Raw genomic sequence first — 22,198 nt, 5'->3', positions numbered from 1 at the left:
CTGCATTATCACCAATATTTTTGCCAGTATTTTATAGACATCAGGCTTTCCATTTGAATATTTTCACTCGCATTCCTAATAAAGGTTTAATTAATCTCAATATTTCATTGTTTTTTGTGTTTCCTTCAGGGATGATGCTAATGAATTCCGAGCCAAATCTGAGGCCCACGTCACAGTCACCAGTGATCTGCTGCCCACACAGCGTAGGACCTCTGCCTCACAGCTCTTGGACACAGGTAGTGTTGTGGATGGGAGTGTGACCACCACAACCACTCTGGGGGGCTCCTCCCTTCAGGTCACCACTACCACCTCTACCCGACGCCAAACCCCTGCCATTGCTGCATCAGGGGCTGCAGAGGCTCACATTGTGCATCCTGTCTCAGGTGAAACACTAACACTGCACGAGGCCATGGTAGGGGAGCTGGTGGACCTTACATCTGGTACTCTCACTCACCCCACCACAGGAGAGAAAATGCCTCTCTCTGTGGCTGCTGAGCGTGGTTACCTCAATCCCACTCTGCTGCATCACCTTGAGACACCATGTGGTATTATCGACCCAGCCACAGGCAAGGAGCTGACCTTGTTACAGGCAACCAAGAAGGGCCTGTACAGTCCTGAGGAGGGCTCCTTCAAGGACCCCACCACAGGCCAGCTGCTTTCACCTGAGAAGGCGGCTAAGCTTGGGTTCATCATCTTGGAAAAGGTAAGCTTTTTCACCCAGCTTTGTGTGCCAGTGGTCGCCTCACTCACTCTTTACGATGCCATAGTTGAGGGCCATGTTAATGTACGCACAGGAGAATTCACCATTCCTGCTTCGGGAGAAAAGATTCCACTGACTCAAGCGTTTGCCAAGGGCTTCATATCTGCAGAACCAGCACCAGTAGCAACAAGTGGAATATCTCTCTCAGAAGCAGTCAATCAGGGCTTCATAGATGATTATTCAGGTCAAGCGGTAGACAGAAATTCTGGCAACAAGTATACTTTAGATGAGGCAATACAAAAAGGATTGTTAGCCCCTCATATTCGTGAAGTTGTGAACTCAGACACAGGATGTAAATTGACAGTAGCTGAAGCAATTCAAGAAGGTGTGTTAGATGTGACAGCAGGACGCTACATAAATAATGTGACAGATAAAAAGTTGAAGTTTTCTGAAGCTGTACAACAACAGCTGATATGCCGCCCATTCACACTGAAGGACTGCAGTGACCTGAAGCTTTTAGATAATAAAGGGGAAATCCAGGACCCACAGATAAGGGATTACATCCCACTCCTAGAAGCTGTGGGGAAAGGCATTGTTGATGTAGAATTGAAATCAGTTAAAGACACAGCTAGTAAAACACTACTCACGCTGCCAGAGGCCTTCATGTTCTCTGTACTGCTGCCAGAAGGAAAGTATCGTGACACAGAGAGTGGCGAGGTGATGAGCCTCCTGGAGGCTGTCAACAAAGGCCTTATTACATCAGTGTCCACCAAGACTATATTTGATATTGATGGCATCAAGGATCCAGAATCTGGCGATTACATTAGCTTTAAGATGGCACTGCACAAGGGAATTATTGATCCTCAGACTGGCATGTTTACTGATCCACGAACAGGAACCACCATGACCCTAGAAGAGGCAGTTGAAGCTAAGCGTATCCAACCACAAATCCTAGAAACTCTGAAAATGAATATTGGGCTTGTTGATTCTAATGGAAAAGAAATGAATGTGGTTGAAGCTGTTCTCAGTGGGCGCCTTGACCCTAACACAGGTCAAGTATTGGATCCTAAAACAGGCAATGCTGTGGCCCTGGAGGATGCTGTGAGGAAGAAGATAATTACCCCAGAGGGTGCTGCCACTCTGCGAGGGCTACTTAGTGTTACTGTAACTACTGCTACTATTACCAAGACCATCAAAAGGTATGTGACTGTCAAGAGCACAGGAGTTCTCACCACAGAGTCAAAGGTTACACTGCAGGAGGCTCAGCACAGAGGCCTCATCAATGAAGCCCAGGGAACATTCCAGGACCCTGAGAGTGGAGCAACTGTGCCGCTGGATGAGGCCATTGAGCGTGGACTCGTTACTTTGACAACCGAGTGGCCAACCTCCCTCCCAACAGAACAGGTTGCCTCACCTGAGTCACCCACCAGAGAAAAAACAAAAAGACATCTTTCTCCTGACAAACCTCACAGCCCAATAAAGGCTGCAAGGACAAGCATGTCCCCAGAAAAGGAGCAGCCTCTCAAAATGTCCCCCACCAAATCTCCTGAGAGACCCTCCAGGAGAGGAAGTTCTGAAAAGGAGACTCTTGAAGGAAGAACCTCACCAGAAAAGAGACAGTCATCCCCACCTAAAGCACCAGACCGAAGAAGCTCACCTACAAAAGCAAGCCGTCCAACTTCACCATCCAAGTCGGTCAAGTCATCCCCTGTGAAAGAATCACCTGAACCTGAAGTGATGGACACAAAGCCCATCAGCACCAGGCCAGACATGCTCTTTGAGGTACAGAATGGCTCCAAGGAAAGTTCACCTGTCAAGTCTTTCCCAGAGTCTCCTTCCAAGTCTCCCAGCTCCAGACAAATGTCACCATTCACCCTGTCTAGAGAAACCTCTCCAGTCAAGTCATTTGGCTCAAGGCCAGACTCTCCCATGAAATCTAGTGGCATAGGACCAGAATCTCCATTGAAAACTGATGAATCTATGCCCACCTCACCAGATAAAGGCCTAATCAAGGATCAGGTTTTGTCCCCAGAAAGGCCTCCAAGGAAAGGAAAGAGTACTCTCAAGTCACCTGCTGACTCTGTTGACAGTGCCATGGGTATTGTGGATGATTTGGACATGACTTCATCAGGAGCATCCCTTACAGGCTCCACGAGTGCCTTCACTGACAGTTACTCAATCAAAACTAGGACCCTTGAATTGCCACCAGATGGCTGGTATCTCAAGGAAGCCATAGAGGAAAAGTTATATGATCCTGTCATGGGTTTGTTTACTATACCAGGTACAGACCGACTGGTCAGCTTTGAGGAGTGTGTCAAGATAGGAATAATTGATCAGTGCTCAGCTGAGGCCATTGACCCAAAAAATGGGCGAAAAATCTCTCTCATGAGAGCTATCGAAAAGGGAGTTTTAGACTGCACAGGCAAATACCCTGATGAAAGTAATACTGAAAGGAGGCTCACTATGAAAGAAGCAATTACTAAAAAATTTGTCATTCTAAAAGATCGAACTGAAGTAACAGAGCAGCCTTCTGGACGTGTCATCCAGATCACTAGTGTGGAGGGTCAGCCTGACAAGGTTCAAGTGTTTGATGGAGAGGGAGAAGTGACCACCAGTGTCACCGAGATCAAAACAAATGAACCAGCAGTAGATGACACATACGTTGAGATCAAACCAGGAATGACTTTCCATCCTACTGAAGGAAACATACACATGGAAGATGGCTCAATTGTGGATGTTGTCACCGCAGTGAAGGAGGGGAAGATCCAACCCACAGGAGTCAAAGTTAGGGATCCCTACTCTGGCCGTGATCTGAACATAAGCGAGGCGATGAGGAAAGGGATTATTGACAAAGATTCTGGCGAGTACAAAGATAAGACTGGACGCAAGTTGTCGCTGACAGATGCTGCCAAGTATGGCATCCTGGGAGTGGCAGCAGTGGTTGGTGCACCTGTGATTGCAGGAGTGGCTGCAGCACAAGCAGTCAAGAAGGGGATCAAGAAAATAAGAAAGGTTGACCCCAAGACAGGTGCAGAGATAGTCATTGAGGAGAGTGTAGAAATAATTTCTGAAAGTCCTCCAGAAGAGGAGTCTGCTGCTCCCGTTGTGGGGAGACTTTCCCGCACCACCATCAAGTCCACTACTGTCGTGGAGACTGATGTCATCCTACAAGACCCTGTTACTGGAGAGGAAATGTCACCCGAGGAGGCCATATCTCGGGGACTGATATCTCCTGATGAATTAGAAGAAATAAGAGATTCTGCACATGGGAAAATCCAGGAAGTCCAAGAAATATCCGATGGAAAGTTTAAAATACAAGAGGAAAAAGAATTCAAAATTATTACCTTAGATGAAAGTAAAACAGAAGCAAAGAAAGCAGTTGAGGGCATTGCAGTTAAAAGTATTGAAGACAAGAGGTCCCCATCAAGCCCAGAGAAGCTGTCCAAAGAGGCATCACCAGAGAGAAAAAAATCCCCTGTCAAGTCTGATGCAGAAATGGAAGAAGTATCTGAAGACAGAATTTCTCCAGCAAAGGATGAACCAGTGTCAGATGTTGAAGATGCAGCAAAACCAAGACACTCTCCAGTGAAGAGTGAGCCATCACCAAGAGTCTCCCCTGTGAAGGATGAACCATCACCAAGAGCCTCTCCAGTGAAGGGTGAACCATCACCAAGAGTCTCTCCAGTAAAGGAGGAGCCATCAATAAAGAGTGAGCCATCACCAAGAACCTCTCCAGTGAAGGAAGAGCCATCACCAAGAGGCTCCCCAGTGAAGGAAGAGCCATCACCAAGAGGCTCCCCAGTGAAGGAAGAGCCATCACCAAGAGGCTCCCCAGTGAAGGAAGAGCCATCACCAAGAATCTCTCCTGTGAAGGGTGAGCCATCACCAAGAGTTTCTCCAGTGAAGGGTGAGCCATCACCAAGAGTCTCTCCAGTCAAAGAGGAGCCATCACCAAGAGTCTCTCCAGTCAAAGAGGAGCCATCACCAAGAGTCTCTCCAGTCAAAGAGGAGCCATCACCAAGAGTCTCTCCAGTGAAGGGTGAGCCATCACCAAGAGCCTCTCTAGTGAAGGATGAGCCATCACCAAGAGTCTCCCCAGTAAAGGAGGAGCCATCACCAAGAGCCTCTCCAGTGAAGGGTGAGCCATCACCAAGAGTCTCTCCAGTCAAAGAGGAGCCATCACCAAGAGCCTCTCCAGTGAAGGGTGAGCCATCACCAAGAGCCTCTCCAGTGAAGGGTGAGCCATCACCAAGAGTTTCTCCAGTAAAGGAGGAGCCATCACCAAGAGCCTCTCCAGTGAAGGGTGAGCCATCACCAAGAGCTTCTCCAGTAAAGGATGAACCATCACCAAGAGTCTCCCCAGTAAAGGAGGAGCTATCGCCAAGAGTCTCCCCAGTAAAGGATGAGCCATCACCGAGAGCTTCTCCAGTGAAGGGTGAGCCATCACCAAGAGTATCCCCAGTAAAGGATGAGCCATCACCAAGTGTGTGTCCAGTGAAGGGTGAGCCATCACCAAGTGTCTCTCCATTGAAGGAGCCATCACCAAGAGTCTCTCCAGTGAAGGAGCCATCACCAGGAGTCTCACCAGTAAAGGAGGAGCCATCACCAAGAGCTTCTCCAGTGAAGGGTGAGCCATCACCAAGCGTCTCTCCAGTCAAAGAGGAGCCATCACCAAGAGCCTCCCCAGTAAAGGGTGAGCCATCACCAAGAGTCTCTCCAGTAAAGGATGAACCATCAATAAAGGGTGAGCCATCACCAAGAGTCTCTCCAGTAAAGGATGAACCATCAATAAAGGGTGAGCCATCACCAAGAGTCTCGCCAGTGAAGGATGAGCCATCACCAAGAGTCTCTCCAGTAAAGGATGAGCCATCAATAAAGGGTGAGCCATCACCAAAAGCCTCCCCAGTAAAGGATGAGCCATTGTCAGAAGGAGACGATGTGTCAAGGTCCAGCATCTCTCCAGTGAAAGGTGAACCATCACCAGAAGTGTCTCCAGTAAAGGCTGAGCCATCACCAGAAGTGGATGTTATGTCAAGACCTGGAGCTTCACCGGTAAAGGACAGGTCCCCAACACAAGCCGTGGAAGAAAAATCAGTCACTCCTACCAGCGCAGGGGAAAGTCCAGACGAACCACAAACAGAGAGAAAAATGTCTCTTGGGGAAAGGACCAGAGAACGTGTAACAACTGAACCTAAATTCAGTGTTGCAATTGGACGTGCCAAGTCTATGCCAAGCCCAAGTCATGAAGGAAAGCCTGTTGTGCTGCAAAAAGTGCGCAGGAAGTCCATGAAGCCTAAGCAGGCCGCATCAAAGGGAGTCGTTGATGAGGAAACTGCCTCCTTGTTAGAGGATCTCAGCACTCTTCGTGGACATGGTGGGGAACCTTTGTCCCTGGAAGAAGCTTTAAGGCTGAAAAAAGTCGATGGTGATAGTGGAGCCATTGTTGATGTTGCCTGTGGGGAACCTCTTACCATCAATGAGGCTGTTGAGAGTGGCATCCTTGATAGTTCAACAGGAAGTGTTCTTGTACCTATTGGAAGGAGTGTTAGTGTACCAGAGGCAGTGTCCCAGGGTCTGTTTGACAAGACTGCTCAGCGATTTATTCATCCTGAAACAGGTGACTTATTAACATTGCATGAGGCTGTTCTTTGTGATGTGATTGATCCTGTGTCCCAGATTGTGGATCCAGATTCAAATGAAGTAATAACCTTAGATGAAGCCATAAGGAGAGGACTAATAGATTCAGAGTCTGGTCAGATCATCACAAAACGTGGGCCTGTGTCTATACTAGAGGCCATTGATTCAGATGTGTTTGTGACAACAGCTGTAGCAAGGGTAGATTGGCTTCCTCCTCTTGGCATGACATTTCCCGTTGCCCTGGAGAGAGGACTTGTTGATGCTGACACGAAAGAAGTAATCCACCCAGTAACAAGTGACCGTCAACTCTTGAAAAATGCCATCGAAAATAACTTCATTCTTGCCCTGCCTTGTCCAATTTTGCCAGACAGTGTGCAGGTTACCCAGGCTCTAGAGTGTAAACTGATCAACACAGATTCATGCACCTTCACTGTTCCCAGTACTGGAGAAGAAATTCCAGTTGAGAAGGCTGTTGAGAGTGGCATGCTCCAGATTAAGCCCATGACCACTGTTGTTGGTGATGAGAAGGAGGAAAGAATGATCATTACTGAAACGGTTACATCTTATGAAACCATTATTACAAAGACTGTCCAAGTCAAGGCAGGACATGTGATGGTGAGCCAAACAGAGGTGAAGAACACCACCACAGGAGAAATCCTACCTATAGAGGAAGCTAAAAAGAAAGGCATTGTTGTTGAAATAGAAGAGGAAGAGGTGATTAAAGAAAAACCAACTTTCCGGGAAGCAGTAGAGCAGGGGCAAGTTGACTTTGCAAGTGGCACATACAAGGATCCAAAGACTAAAAAGGAAGTGCCCATTGCTGAAGCCATCCAACAAGGTCTTGTTCAGCCCATGGACCCCACACCATCCAAGGAGGTGACTAGCAAGATCAACATTATGGAGGCCTTTTCAACTATTTACCATGAGAAGTCTGGCAAGTTCAAAGACCCTACTTCAGGGAATCTCCTGACCCTTGATGAAGCAGTGGAAAAGGGTGTGATTGACCCTGATGCCATGGTCTATGACACCAAGAGGGGCGATGCCCTTACCACAAAGGAAGCCGTCGAAAAAGGTGTCATTGATGTTGAAGCTGGCGACTTTATTGATCCCAAATCAGGTAGTAAAATTAAGGTGAAGGATGCTGTCAAGATGGGCCTTCTGGCTGTCATTGGAGCTCCTGTTCTTGCAGGAATGGCAGTAAAGGAAGTCATTAAAGGTGCTTGTGATAAAGCAAAGAAAACTTCATCCCCCAGTAGGACCACCACAGTGATTACAGAGATAGTGGAGGAATACATGCCTGCCAGAACAGCAGAAGATATGCTTAACCGGCCATCAATACGGCCAGAGGACCAAAGATGTTTCCCAGTCATCAAAATAGGACAGAAAATGACCCTCAGAAGAGCCATGGAGGAAGGTTACATTGATGTTGATCTGTGTATTGTTGTGGTTCCGTCCAATGGATCGAGGCAACTTTTGCGACGTGCAGTGGTGGAAGGCTCCATCACATTCACCACTGTGATAGAAATACGCACTAGAACAGAAATATGGATTGTAGAGGAGATCACCATAATTACAGAGGTTGTCAGGTCCTTAGATCCAGCAATAATGACTGAGAAGGGAGAGTTTGATCCAAAAGGAGGCAAATTCATTGACCCAGAAACAAAGAAGTCCATAACCTTTAAAGAGGCACTGGAGAAATGCTCACTAAGCCCAGATCACACAGTGGTTACTGACTCAACAAGTGGAAAAGAAATAACCTTGACAGAAGCTATCAAAGAAGGCATTGTAGATCCCACTACAGGTGAAATAAAGGACCCACAAACAGGAAGTGCTGTACCATTTTTCGAGGCAGTCAAGAAGGATCTGGTGAAAGCAGATGACAAAAAAGAGCATAAGAAAGAACAAGAAAAGCCAGATACTACTTCATTAACTATCAGTGAAGCCATTAGTAGTGGCATTCTAAAGCCAGAGACTGGGATGCTCACAAACCCCACCACTGGAGAGAGCATGGTCCTAGGACAGGCTATCCAGAGCGGTCTGATTGACCCCACCTCCATCCAGATTATAGACCCCAGGAGTGAAGACACCGTGTCCCTCAAAGAGGCAGTGGAAACTGGGCTCATTGATGTAGATTCTGCTACATTCACTGATCCTGAAACTGGTTGTGAAGTGGAATTTACAACTGCACTTATGAAAGGAATTTTAGTACCAAAGAGGAAGCCCATGTCCCTTGTAGCTGTAGTGAAGAAGGGCATGTATGACCCCAAGACAGGCAAGATCACAGACACCCTGATGAAACAAAAGTTAGAAGTTGATGAGGCAGTGAAGAGAGGCATTGTGGATCCTTTCATCACTCTCTGCTTGGATACAAAAGCCAACAAGTATGTGACTCTAGATGAAGCTTTAGACACTGATCTGATTGTTGCTCAGAATGGGAAACTGAAGCACACAAAAAAGAACAATTTTATCACTTTTGACACAGCTGTGCAACAGGAACTTATTGTCACCAAAAGAAAACCTGTTCCTCTCACAGAAGCAGTGGTGAGTGATATGTATGAGCCCCAGAGTGGTCTGTTTTATGATCCATGTGAGGGAACGGAGCTGACTTTGAATTCGTCAATATCTTGCAAGCTTATTGACGGAAGTACATGCCGAGTTAAGGTGAATGAGGAATTGTATACTGTGAGTGATGCTCTTGACAAGACAATCCTGGATGGGGAAGCAGGCCAACTGCTGCAGCCAAGTGAAATGAGTCTGGATGAAGCAGTGAGGAGAGGCCACATTATCACTTCTATTGGCTCACTGTCTCTGCAGCAGGTGTTGGAGGATGGACTTTATGATCCTGAGACTGGCCTCATCACTGTGAATGATGACCGTATAACCATTAAGGAAGCTATTGAACAAAACATCATTGATCCATCAAGCATGTCCGTGAAGGATCCACGCACAGGAGAGCCACTTTCTCTAGAGGAGGCTATCAGAGTTGGCATACTTGATCCAGACTCTGGCACATTTAGGGATCCTGTAACTGGAGCTGATGTTGAACTGACTGAGGCATTAGCAAAGGGCATGATAATTGAAGGTCGCACTAAGTTTACCTTGTACCAGACAGTGACTAAGGGACTGTATAATCCCAGCACAGGCCGTATCACTGCCCCCAACTCTCAGGATCACATGACGGTAAGTCGAGCAATTCGTAGTGGCCTCGTCAACACCAAGACCACGCTTGCTCGTGATCCTGACACTGAACAGCTCATGAGCTTTAAGCAGGCTGTCTCCAGGGAACTGATTGACATAAATGCAGGGGTAATGAAGTTTGGTAGAATCAAGAGAGTGAATTTCAAAGATGCTTTTGAGCAGGATTATCTTCTAGATGCACAGATGCCAATGGCTCTCAGGGTAGTCATTATGAAGGAGTTGTATTGTGAGGAGAGTGGAAGGTTTTTGAATCCTGCCACAGGCAGCTGGATAACTCTCTCAGAGGCTCTGTCTGTTCAAATGATTGACCCTGATTCAACACACGTTAAGGACACACTGTCGGGACGTCTCAAGAAAGTGAACCTCAGAGAAGCTATAGAAGCAAATATAATTGATGGAGAAACTGCACTTGTGAAGAACCATCAAAGTGGAACCTGGCATACATTGTTAGAAGCATATGAACTAATGCTGATTGTGGACAGTCGAGTAGCCATGTCCCTTCAGCGTGCCCTCCATCAAGGCCTTGTTGATGACGAGCAAGGCCTCATCACAGATGTCAACACAGGCCGAAAGATAACGCTCCACGAAGCCATGAGACGGTTGGTTATCAACCCAAGCCTTCCCTGTTACCTGGACCACACCACCTCCTCTTGTCTTTCCCTCGTGCAGACCTGCAGGGAAGGTATCATTGATCGCCGACTGGGCAAATTCATTGATCCAAAATCCGGCTGCACTCTGACTTTGATGGATGCCTTGGAACATGGTATGATCCTTGACATAGACAAGCCACAGGATCTGCATGCCGCAGTGACCATGGGCTTCTGTGATTCCAAAACAGGTCGCATGATCCAGCCTAACACTGGCCGCAGGCTGACTTTGGCCGATGCTTGCAAGCAAAACATTGTAGACCCAAGTATTTCCATCATTAGGGCTGCTGATAAGCCAAAATTCATGAAACTCAATGCTGCTGTAAAAGAAGGATTGATTGATGATATCAAAGGAAAGTACATTATGCCAGGCACTTCAGAAGAAATCTCTCTTGAAGAAGCAGCCAAGCAGTCCCTTATTCTTCCATCCAAGAGACCACTGACTGTGGAAGAAGCCCTGCAGTACTGTCTGTACTCACCTGACACAGGCCGCTTCACAGAGCCAAGCATTGGGGACAAGATGGACTTGCAGGAAGCCATTACACACAGCCTGATTGACGGCAACACGTCTGCTCTCAAAAACCCAAGTGATAATTCCATGAAGAGTATTAGATCTGCTATAGAAGACAAAGATATTGATGTTGCCAAAGGTGTTGTTATTCATCCTCAGACTAAGAAGGTTTATACTATTAATATAGCATTTGAAAAGGGCCTCATTGTGACAGTTGGCAAACCCATCAGTTTCATGCAGGCTGTCAAGCAAGGTTCCATTGATTTTGAGAAAGGATCATACACTGATCCAGAAACAAGCATCCAGTACACTCTGGAGGAAGCACTTCGCTTTGAGCTCATTGACCCAGACTCTGCGGTCATTAAAGATCCCAACACTGGCCGATACAAGACCTTGAAGAGAGCCATACAAGAGGGTCTTGTTGACTTGAAGAAGCGAGCACTTTACGACCCACAGAGTGGAACCTTGAAAACATTGTGCATCATTTTTGATCAAGGCACAATTGTATTCCTTAGGGAGCCTCTGTCCTTCGATGAGGCAATTGATAAGGGTCATCTCAACACTGAAACTGGAATGTATACTGATCCCAATTCTAAAGAAATTATGACCATAAATGAGACGTGTCGCCTCGGCCTCATTGATCCCCAGACGGTGTTGATCAAGAACACCCGGTACCGCCAGTTGCTGCAGCCAGCAGAGGCCTGTCAGGTGGGAGCTCTGGAGAACGAGAAGGGCAAGGTGTGCAACATGGCCTCAAACCAAATGCTGACCATTGCTGCTGCCATGGATGCCGGCCTGATCGTCACCCCACGTCGGGGCTTGGCACTGTTGGAAGCCCTCGACTATAACCTTTATGACACTGACAGTGGCCACCTGCTAAACCCTCACGTGAAGGAGCACGTGACATTGAAGGAGGCCATAGCGTGTGGGCTGATTGACACCACCACAACTATGGTGAAGTGTCCAGCCCAAGGCACCATTCAGACCATGTGTGATGCAATACGGAGCGGGGTGTTGGACGAGCAAGGTGGTGCCGTGGTGGACACGGCGCAGGGCACCCGCTATCCACTGCCGGAGGCACGCCGCCTAGGTTACCTACTCACCGCGCAAGCGCGGGTAAGATGCACCAGTAACTGCGCTTTGGGAATGACACTGCACTCAAAGGCTACCACAGCTAACTCTCTCTGTGTATTATAAGTAGTACTCAACACACTGTATAATGTACTACTTGCTACTGCTATACTTTTGTTGGAATGCCTGCACCAGTAATTACTACTACTACATACAGGCAATAGATGGCTTATAGCTTCCTCCTTATGGTATGTGTATGAATGTTGGCAGAATAACTCACCTTTTGAGTGCCTGAGGTACTACATTTTTGCTCTAAGAGGTACTAACTCACACGGTAATATTTGGCTTTGGCAACTAAACCTTGGGAAAGGTTCACTAATCGGATGTACATTTGTAATTTTTTGTTATTTTTTCCAGGTGTACATCTCTATTCATTGATGAGTTGTGGCTGATATTTGGCTTGTCATGTAGCTTTAAGGCGTAGCTTGTAAGGTTCCCTATTTTTTTGTGTAACTTGTGTTTTTGTTACTTTTTTGTTTTTTTCCTTTTTATCATATATTCTAGATATTTTTTCCTTGGCGTTGTGGATGTTACCTTGTGCCTGCAGCCGAACATTTTTTTCCTGTGCATTACGACTTTTTGGCTGATTGTCATGGACCGTGGGCTTACGCGACTGCCTGCCCTCCATGGCTTGTGTGACCCTGTGACCTGACCTTGCCCCACACCACCCCCATACCTCTATCCTTCCCTACCTCTCCCATGTCCTCCAATCCACCCACACCAGTAGACACCAACACCTTCTACCATGAAAGCTTTACTAACAAGTCTCTTTTACTTTCTACTTTTTTGATTACGTATTTTGTTTTTTGTACGTTGGTAATGTTGCATCCAATGTTTTAAATAATTTTGCCGTGCATTGTCAATGTTGTTAAAGCACGAAGTCCAAGTCTTGTGTGATATTTAATGTGGGCGCAGTAGCTGTCACTCGTCTCCCCTTCACCATTTGAGTGTCGGAGTCATTGCCTCAATGGTGGTGACCCGAACACTGTCATGGTGACAGGGCGTCGGGAGCCGCTGCGTCACGGACAAACCTGTAACGTGTTGTGGTGATGTTTCTTGCAGCAAGCCATGTTCGAAAAGTACCGGCAGTGCGATGCCACCATCGTCGAAATGGTGGACAAGGTCAGTGAAATCGAGAGGCGCCTGGCCGAGCAAGAGCCTGTCAGTGAAAATCCCAACGGTCTTCGCAATCAGATTAACACTGTGAAGGTAAACTTTATATTCCTGGAGACTCACAATAGCTTCCTGTACTGCCGTTATACATCGCTAACATGAAATTGTGTATATATCTGTGACAGTAATAAATAAAACTGCTTTAACATATTTAACATTAGAGTGTACCACCATCTTGAGATATGCAATTTAGATCATGTCGTCTAATTACAGGCAATTAAGGATGAACTTGATGAGATGTTCCGCCCGCTCGGCACCTGCCTTGACGGCGTGCGGCAAGTGGTGAACCAAGGCGGTGACGTGCTGTCCCGTGAGGAGCTGACGTCCTTGGACCACGCCGCCACCTCACTCAAGCAGCGCTACGACCACTGCGTCGTCCAGGCCGACACCACCCACCGCCGACTCACCACTGCCATGGAAGAATTCTCTAAATATGAGAAGGAAATCGCTCTTTTCGAGACATGGCTGAAACAAGCCAACAAAACCTTGGTGGAGAAGGAAAGGCTTTGTTCGGACCTCAACAAGATCAAGAACCACGAGCAGGGCTGCCGGGACTTCTTGGGTGATGTCATTGCTCATCAGGCTGACCTGCGATTTATCACCATGGCAACCCAGAAGTTCCTTGATGAATCCAGCCTCTACCTACGCACCGTCAACAACTTCCGCACCACCTTGCCTGAACGCTACCCTCTGCTCCAGGCTGATCCAGACTCCATGGTGCGCGATGCTGCCGACGAAGTCTCAGCTGAGTTCAAGGGGCTCCTCGCCCGGGCCAACAAGCTGGTTGACAAGGTGTGTAAAGCTCAGTGGCCAGATGTCATTACTGTTATGACCTGTGGTGTATGATAACAATATGTATTGTGTTTTATTTTAGGGGTTTCCTTTGAACTTTAAAAATGTAATTTTTTTTTTTTTTTCGTTCCTGCAGGCTACTAGCGTTGGAAACAAGCAGCGAGACTACACAGAGGCCATAGAGAAAGCATCTCGTTGGCTTAAGGACACTGAGGTAAAGATAACACGCATACTGCAAGAGCCTGTTGGTGCTGAGCCTAAGATCGTACAAGACCAACTGGACAAAGCCAAGGTCATTAATAATGATGTGGTGGCTCAATCTCGCCTCTTCGATAATTGCCGAGCCACTGCAACGTCCCTGCTGCGTGCCCTGGAGGGAGAACTGACACCCCAGGAGCAGGCAGCCATCGAGCAGCCTCCTGAGGAACTGACCGAGAGGTATGCTGAGCTGGCTGACCGTCTGGGCCATCGCTGCCAAGAGCTGGACACCGCCCTCGTGCAGTGCCAGGGAGTGCAGGAGGGTCTTGACTCTCTCATGAACTGGCTCAACAACATCGACCTCCAGCTCAAGTGAGTACCCAAAAATATTTTTCTTTCTAAGTGTTTTGTTCCTTTTTTAGAGAGCGTGCCACTGTTGACTTGATTTAGAAACGCTTTGCTCTCTCACCACCACTATTTTCAAAGGCCACAGAGATGATTAGCAGGATTCATAAGTGTGTTTCTCCTGTTAATAATGTAGAAGTCTTGTTAATCTGTTACTAGAACTATAAAAAAAAAAAGAACACTCTTACACACCCATACAATTTCAATAGAGCCTTTTGAAAGTAATCGAGGTGTGGGCAGAAGTGCTTCAGAATAGGTCCTGAGTATCCAGCCAGTGAGTAAGTGTTCAAGGGAAGTAGAGGATTTAAGAGGACGAAGGAAAGGTTGTTGCAGTATTCTAAAAACTGAAGATAAGCCTCGGGTCAAGAGCCGCACTGCTCAAGTGTACTTTTCGCAGCTGGTGTGTGCGAGCGCATAGAATGGTTCACTGTGGAAATGTTCAAAATTATTTACTTATGGTCATATGTGTGTGAACGAGAGAGAGAGAGAGAGAGAGAGAGAGAGAGAGAGAGAGAGAGAGAGAGAGAGAGACTCCGCCAAGCCTTGAAACGATTATAATCTTAGTTTTTGCCGGCAATACTTACGTGGCGTGTCCTTCACTGGAATAATAAAGCTGACATAGAGGGGTGGTCATTATTAGCATTCGAAAAAAACGAAAAATGTAATATAATGGATGAGGGACTCCAACCACTTCCTGCTTGATGGGGATGTTTGTCTAAAAAGCCACGCCTCAGGGGACCAATAGACGGGGTTGTTGTTGTCTTCGAGTTGGGCTTTTTGTTTGCTCGACCTTGGCTACACGTGAATACGAAACAGATTGTAGCATGGATCACTCTGCTCCGCGCTTCATGACTCGCCAAAACCCAGGCTGTGCTATACTGGAAAGTCATTGCTTCGTTCTTGATGCCCTACAAGGAATGGCGATACATGTGTAGAGGTTACCGCATTATGGAAGACATGACAGGAGTGTGGGCCGTTCACCATACGCTGGGAAAACTGTGGTTGCTTATCACACAGATTGTTCAATGTGAATGATGAAACAGATGAAGCACAGCGTTCCGTTAAGTGTAGTTGAATATATCATGAAAATAAAAATAAAAATATTTCACACAATTCCTCTCCCACACACCCCTAGGAACAGATTCTCGCCTTTACCGTTTCTTGAGACCTTCATGCTGATTAAAGTCATGAGAGATCCGCCGACTTAGTTACTGTGTCTGTGTGACGAGATGATGCGAGGCAGGCAGTGTCATGGTTCCAGTTTCCGTGGATGAGTATGTATTGTACGTTGGTCATACTGTATTGTAGTACGCCTGATAGAAAGACATGGGCGAGCCTTGGGATGCGTCAAACATGTCAGCTGTAAAGGGAAGTCAGTGAATGGTGTAAATATCGCCCCATCAGCTTCACACACCAAAAACGTGTGTTGTGAGTGTTGAACGGCTGAAGAAATACCCTTGACATCCAGACTGAAAAAATTAAAAGTGTGTGTACTGTGTGTGTGTGTGTGTGTATGTGCATGCGTGCGTGCGTGCTTGTGTTACAGTAAATCAATATACAGATAATAAAGATTCGCAAATTAATACATGGGGTAAATAAATATAAGAAATAGTTCTTTAGTGGCCGATTTGATCTTCCGGGCGAACTTGTGGAGCGTCTTGTTGCCTTTTGTCAAAGACGAGGGCGTGATGTTCTCGCTTGTCTGTCAAGGCTATGAAGGCTAATCTGCCTCACCCCAGCCTTGGACTGTCCTGCCCAGCATTTGTATAGCGACGATACAGAACAGGCAGTCGAAAATTAGATGCCTTTCATTATGACAAAAAACAAAGCTGGCCGGCGTTTGTCTGGCCAGCCATTGAAACTCGCGAGTAGATACAGAAAATCTGGAATCCGACGAGAAGAGGGAAAAACTTTGGAGAGATAAAACTTTGGAGAGATCTGAACAGAATCATGAAGGCTGAAGAAGTGAAGGCGTGTGGCATGACTGCTATAAAACGCTGGAAGCCTGGATTGATTCATAGTGGTGAGCGCGCCTGAGTGGCCGCGGTGGCCCCTGGCTGCCTCCACGCTTCGGTGGAGAGGCACGTAATGGGAAAGGGCAAGCTACGGGAAGCTGCGGCCTTGACCACGCAAGGAAAACAATTGTCGTGTTCCCGGCGGCTTTATGAGGTCACTCTACCACTTTCTCTTAGTCTTAGCGGCTCGCATTGTAACCTTCTTACTCTTAAGTTTTCCTCAATACAAGATGGCGGTGTAGGTGATTTAGTAAACAGCTCAGAGGGTTGCGCTTTTATTTACTTAGCTAATTGCCAATCCTAGTTATCACTCAAACAGTTCATATATGTTTACGCCGCTTATCTGTGTCGCTGTGCCGTGCCTTATCTCTTTCTATCCTTAGGTTTTATTGACTGGCTTACAAAACTCATTAGATTAAATATTGTTGTGACGATAGAGCTTTTAGTAATAGTGATTACGTGGGGGTAGTGAGGCGAGGCAAGGGTGTGGCGGCGAGGATGCAGTGTCACAACATGTCGATAGTCGCGGTGGATGGGAAGTGTTGACGAAGGCGCAGTACTGGTCATGGTGGTGAGGAGGTAGCTTTGTGCCGGCTGAGTGACGCGCCTTTTGTAGGGAAGCTGACGACCTTACGTTTGCAGGGAGTAGCTTTGTGTGCGGTGATGAGTGGTGCTGGTGGTGCATTGTGTTGGGAGTGCTGACCAGTTTTGAGAGAGAGAGAGAGAGAGAGAGAGAGAGAGAGAGAGAGAGAGAGAGAGAGAGAGAGAGAGAGAGAGAGAGAGAGAGAGAGAGAGAGAGAGAGAGAGATTTTCCTTTTGCATAGTAAAAAGATGCTTATTGTCAACCTTAAATGAGAGAGAAAAAGACAGAGTAGCTATGGATACTAGGTAAATACTTCTGCTTCCATCAGGACTGTATATATAACACTTCATCCAACCTTAGCTCAACAGAAAATTGTACCAAAAATTTTACGTATATCTTAAACTCAAAAAAAGGAGTGTCGTCTCCCTATACTTTTACCTCGTGTGTGTGTGTGTGTGTGTGTGTGTGTGTGTGTGTGTGTGTGTGTGTGTGTGTGTGTGTGTTACAAATCACCAAGTCACGTGTTGATGGCTCTTCACGACACCACAGACTCGCCAATCAATCATCTTTATACCTCGCTGCACCTCTTTATCAGGCTTCCCTCCAGGTGTTCTCCCTCCAGGTGTTCTAAAGCCGCCACAGAGATGTATTAGCGCCCTCTCAGCAACGCCTAATACCCACCTGTTATCACCTCAACGTGACACACTTTGTACTTCTCTGCGGGGAAAAAAAAAATAGTGAGAGTGATGGTGGTGTTCTTGTATTTGTTTACGCTCTGTATTAAGACTAGCAGGTAATAAGCTCGATCCTGATCCGGGCTAAGCTGACTAGTTTTTGCTGATGGACATGTCAAACTCGTGACGGTAACTCACCTTGAGCATAATGGAAGCATGAATGTATCAGCATGACACTGGAGCTCCCAGCGAGTGAGTGGCGGCGTCAGTGTGTCTGGCTGTGAGGGAACAGAACGCCATGGTTAGGTGGGCGCGGCTGTTTGTAGGCAGCCAGTGTGGGCCGCGTCCTGCCCACGTGTTTCTACCTAAGGCGGAAGCGCTTTTACGTGGTGTTTTGTCTCACTCATCTGCTCCTTCTCATCTTCACTCCACGCCCTCTCGTCCCTCCTTCCCTTCGTCCTCTCCGTCACCTCCTCCATTCGCACGTCCTGCCTGGTTATTGATTTTTGCTCTGTTGGTGTCTGCTCTCTATTCCACTCGAAAATGTAGACTGTCCGTGACCTTGACTCAGCGAGGTGTGTGGGTTCAAGGCGAGACAAGTAGAATTTCAGTGTACGTGGGCGTGGTGTATGCGTAAGTTCGCCTTAAAGATACCCTAAACGAGTTGCCCGATGCCTCGCCCTCTCCTGTCCATATTGCAAGGCGATGAAGCTAACTGCCGGAGCTTGACTGGCAGATAGTGGTGACAAGTGTGCTATATAGTGGACGAGAGCCAAAGCACACCTGGGGTCGTAGAGGTGTAGCAGGTAGTGGCGAGTAGAGCAGCGTGGCGGCATCTCGCACCGTTGGCATCTGCTGGTCTGGTCTCTCCATCAGCACCAGGCACCATCCGCCAGCCAGCCAGTGTTGCCGCAACCCCCGGTGTGGCTGGGTGTGGTGCGCTGCGGTACAAAGACGTAGTGGTTGCCGTCCCTGCCTGCCCAGCCTACCCTGCTAGATATCCATCCTCTCTCGATATTTGTGGCGTGGCATTCGAAAGTGAAATTGCTCCACAGTTCTTGAGTGTTTTAACGATGAGGAACACTCGTGCTTAGTGCGTTAGATTGAATTTTTTTTTTTTTTGTTTCGAAGTGTAACGTTTCGATCTCCACGTAATACCGCCGATCGTTTGTTGTGATTGAAAACGCCGGTCTCTTCTGAAATTAAAACCAAACAAAAAATTACTAAAAAAACTGAGCGAGGTTGTGTTGTGATTTGTCATGTGAGTTGTGATGAGGTAGTTAATCCTACCTGACTGTGCTTCACGGGATCTTAAAGTGATTGTGTTGGAGTAAGACAGTGCCAGCTGGGAGGCAGCCTGAGACACTGCAGCCAAATGTCACCTTAAAGGAGGTGTTTTTGTAGGCCGGTAAGGAGCATCAGTGAGTGGCTGGCTGGCACACTGGTGATGGTTTGTCACCCTAGCAATTACTCTCCTGGGAACCGGAGATCAGGTGACATTTTTGTTGTGCAGTGCGTCCACCCCGCGGCAACTCCACCCGGCCTGTCTGGAACACTTGGGCTGTGATGAAAAAAAAAGTTCCCAGGCAGGTACGCAGGCGGGAGTTGTATAATGCTTAGCTAAAAGAGATTGTTGTTGCTGTTGTCGGGACCGCTGCCTCGGTTGATTAAGTGCCAGAAAGGAGGACAGAGTGCCAAGCTGCAGCAGAAGGCACGTGACGCTCCAACTGTATGATGCTGCACTGCCCACACAACTTGGCACTGGTTGGCCCTGGTCCCTGCCCTTAACATTCACGGCGGTGGCATCATTTGGCACGCAAGTGTTTCCACAGGTCCATACATGAAGATCCTTCCTGTCCTAAAACAAAGGTTGTGGCGGGCCAAGGCACCAACAGTTCCGGGCACACTCGAGGTGGTGCTACCAGCGGGGGAAGAGTACCGTGCTATGTCGCGTCCAGGAAGGTCACCAGTCACTGCGTTTCCATGTTACTTTCACCGCCGACCTTGAGTGCTGCATAAGAACTGCATAGTATATCTTGACTAATAATTTCACAACTAAGAAAAAAAAATTACCTGCACAAATATTAAGCGCGACTATCGAAGAATATATTATTATTCTGAGGTGCTCGAAAAAATACCAACGTGCATGTAGAGGAAAATATTTTAGAAACGAGTATTTATTAGAGAGGAGAGGAGAGCTGAAGACGGTGCTGTGATAGTGCTGTGCCTTGAAACCTGCCAGCCCGTAACCCTCCAGCTGAGCGATACACTTACGGTTCCTCTTAGCGATAAGACATTGCCATGGTGCGTGAGGAGGCGTGAGGGAGGTGGGTGGGGCGAGTCATTACCTACAGCAGGAAGAAAGAAGAGAGGGTGGGCGGACGAGTAGTGTGATAAGCATATCGCCCCGCCACGTGAACACACTGTACTTTCCCGATAAGCATCACAGCCATGGCAGATAACGCAAAGACAGGTAAGCGCGTCCCAGCACCGCTCATTGTGTGCTCGCCTCTTAATGCAACCAGGGTCCTTGTTCAGAAACGTCGCCCTGCCTTATCTCCACTATTTTTAACAGATCAGTGGGAGTTATTAGAATTGTAAAGAGCGTTTTCATGATGGCGATGATTGTGTAACAAGACTTTACGCCATCGATAAGAATAAAACTCATTAAAATGGTTTCTTGGGAATCCTAAACGTTTCAAAATACAGGCCCTGCATTATTCATGGAGAGGCGGTCGATGTACACACACACACACACACACACACACACACACACACACACACACACACACACACACACACACACACACACACACACACACACGAAGCGTTGGTGGTGCAGTGCAAGTAATGGTGGTGCATGTCAATGGAAATTATCATCACAGCACATGTTTTGACTGCAACACAGCAGCCGCCGAGCACAGCACAGCACACCACGCCACACAGCTATCCGTCACACAAGGATTTATAGACCACGACGCGGCCAGTCTTATAGCTGTGCAAGGACCACCGCTCGTCACTCGTTTGGATGTGAGGGGGTGACGGCCGACGGGTTGCCTCCCCCAAGATCAAAATAAGTACTCTGGTCCTCCCTAAAGCCATGACCTCTGCGCCCTCCTGATGACATTTAGTATCGCCGCGTTGTGAATTTGTCTGCTCTGGACAAGACCCCCTAGTGTGTTGTGGCTTCAGCATAACTTTAATGTGACGCTTAAACTCGTATGTGGGTGCACATTGGCGCCTCGTGACCCCTGGTAACACCATCAAGATATCCTTGTTCTGAGTTTATACTGTATACTGCTTATTATGTGTGTGTCTCCTTTCCCTCCCCCCTTCTCCTCCTCCTCCTCCTCCTCGTAGTTTTTTTTCTTCTTCCTCCTCTCCCTTCCCCTCCCCCTCCCGCAGACAGCCTCGTTACAGGAACAACAGGTCTGTCGTTGTTTGCTTTTCATTCTTTGCATTTCTCTCTATTGTCCTCATCCTCTTTTCTGTCTTTCCTTCATCTTTCTCTTCCTCCTCGCTCACCCCCTGCATCATCTTCCTGCTCCTCTTCCTGCCCCTCCATCACCGCCACTGTCATTATCCACCGACCCATAATGAGGAAGGAGATTACACTCACGTAATAACAATATCCGTCGAGGCATCGCTTGACATGTGGGTCGTCTTGTGAAAGGCCCCATGAAGGACTCCGCCTCCGACCTCCTGCTTGATTGTACTCTCACTCACGTACCACCCAGCAGCGGCCCTAGGGGGAAACTGGACACGGTGCGGGAGAAGGACCAGGGCACAAATAACCATTGGGGGAGGCAGGCAAGAAAGAGAAATTAGCCTCGTTGATGAAGAGTGAGATAAAACGAGGTTACGCCAGTTAAAAAAAATACTCTGATACGTGTTTTTTTTTTCTTGTTTATGCGTGTAATTGTGAGAATTCTAAGTGTAATTATCAGTGTTATAATTTTTGCTTGAGTTTAAGTGGGTGAACTGTGCATACTTCCCACCATTTGTTTAGTAGGTCTTGCTCCTCGTTTCGTCCCCGCACGCCATGACACTGTGGCCTTGGCTGGGGTGGGTAATAATAACATATACTTAAAATGTTATGCCTTGTGTTGCTGAGCCGAAGTTCAACAAAGGGAAAGGTATCCAGAGAGAGAGAGAGAGAGAGGGTATTGAGGACAACTTCAGATATTGAATGGCCATAAAGAAAAAAAAGAAAAATCCGTTCGTCTAAATGTAAACGCAGGTCAGCTTTAAAAGTCCCAGTTTGTTCTTAAAGTTTTCACCATTTACCAACAAAAGGTCGTGTTTACAGGCGGCGTAAATCCTCGTGCACCCTCGGACACATACCCTGCAGTCTATTTCTATCCCAGAGAACACATACACACTAGACTCGGTTTTAAAGGACGCAGGTATCGATGTACAAACAAAAGCTGGCTGGTGCTTGTGTATGCATAAGGAAAAGATAACTGGGTGGTGTAGGGCAGGGTCAGTCAGTCCTCCATAACCGTGACACAATACGTTGAGAGATTAACAAAAG

The 22,198-nt window shown here is 47.3% G+C and overlaps 1 protein-coding gene across 50 annotated transcripts in view; it reads left to right on the top strand.

The window, feature by feature from the left end:
* LOC135108431 (microtubule-actin cross-linking factor 1-like) overlaps nucleotides 1-22,198 on the top strand; it is a 262,996-nt gene that overhangs the window by 173,174 nt on the left and 67,624 nt on the right. For all 50 annotated transcript variants that reach the window (XR_010272264.1, XR_010272265.1, XM_064019426.1 and 47 more), the window contains 4 exons: nucleotides 130-11,809; nucleotides 12,887-13,033; nucleotides 13,211-13,789; nucleotides 13,926-14,359. Coding sequence is in view for 48 of the 50 variants with exons in the window: in XM_064019426.1 (XP_063875496.1) it covers nucleotides 130-11,809; nucleotides 12,887-13,033; nucleotides 13,211-13,789; nucleotides 13,926-14,359 (12,840 nt within the window). In the remaining 2 variants the exon portion in view is untranslated. The remainder of the gene's footprint in view (nucleotides 1-129; nucleotides 11,810-12,886; nucleotides 13,034-13,210; nucleotides 13,790-13,925; nucleotides 14,360-22,198) is intronic.

This window comes from Scylla paramamosain, chromosome 17 (assembly GCF_035594125.1).
Source record: "Scylla paramamosain isolate STU-SP2022 chromosome 17, ASM3559412v1, whole genome shotgun sequence".
NCBI lineage: Eukaryota > Metazoa > Arthropoda > Malacostraca > Decapoda > Portunidae > Scylla > Scylla paramamosain.
The sequence above is the reverse complement of the archived record's forward strand: the minus strand, read 5'-3'. Positions and strand labels throughout refer to the sequence as shown.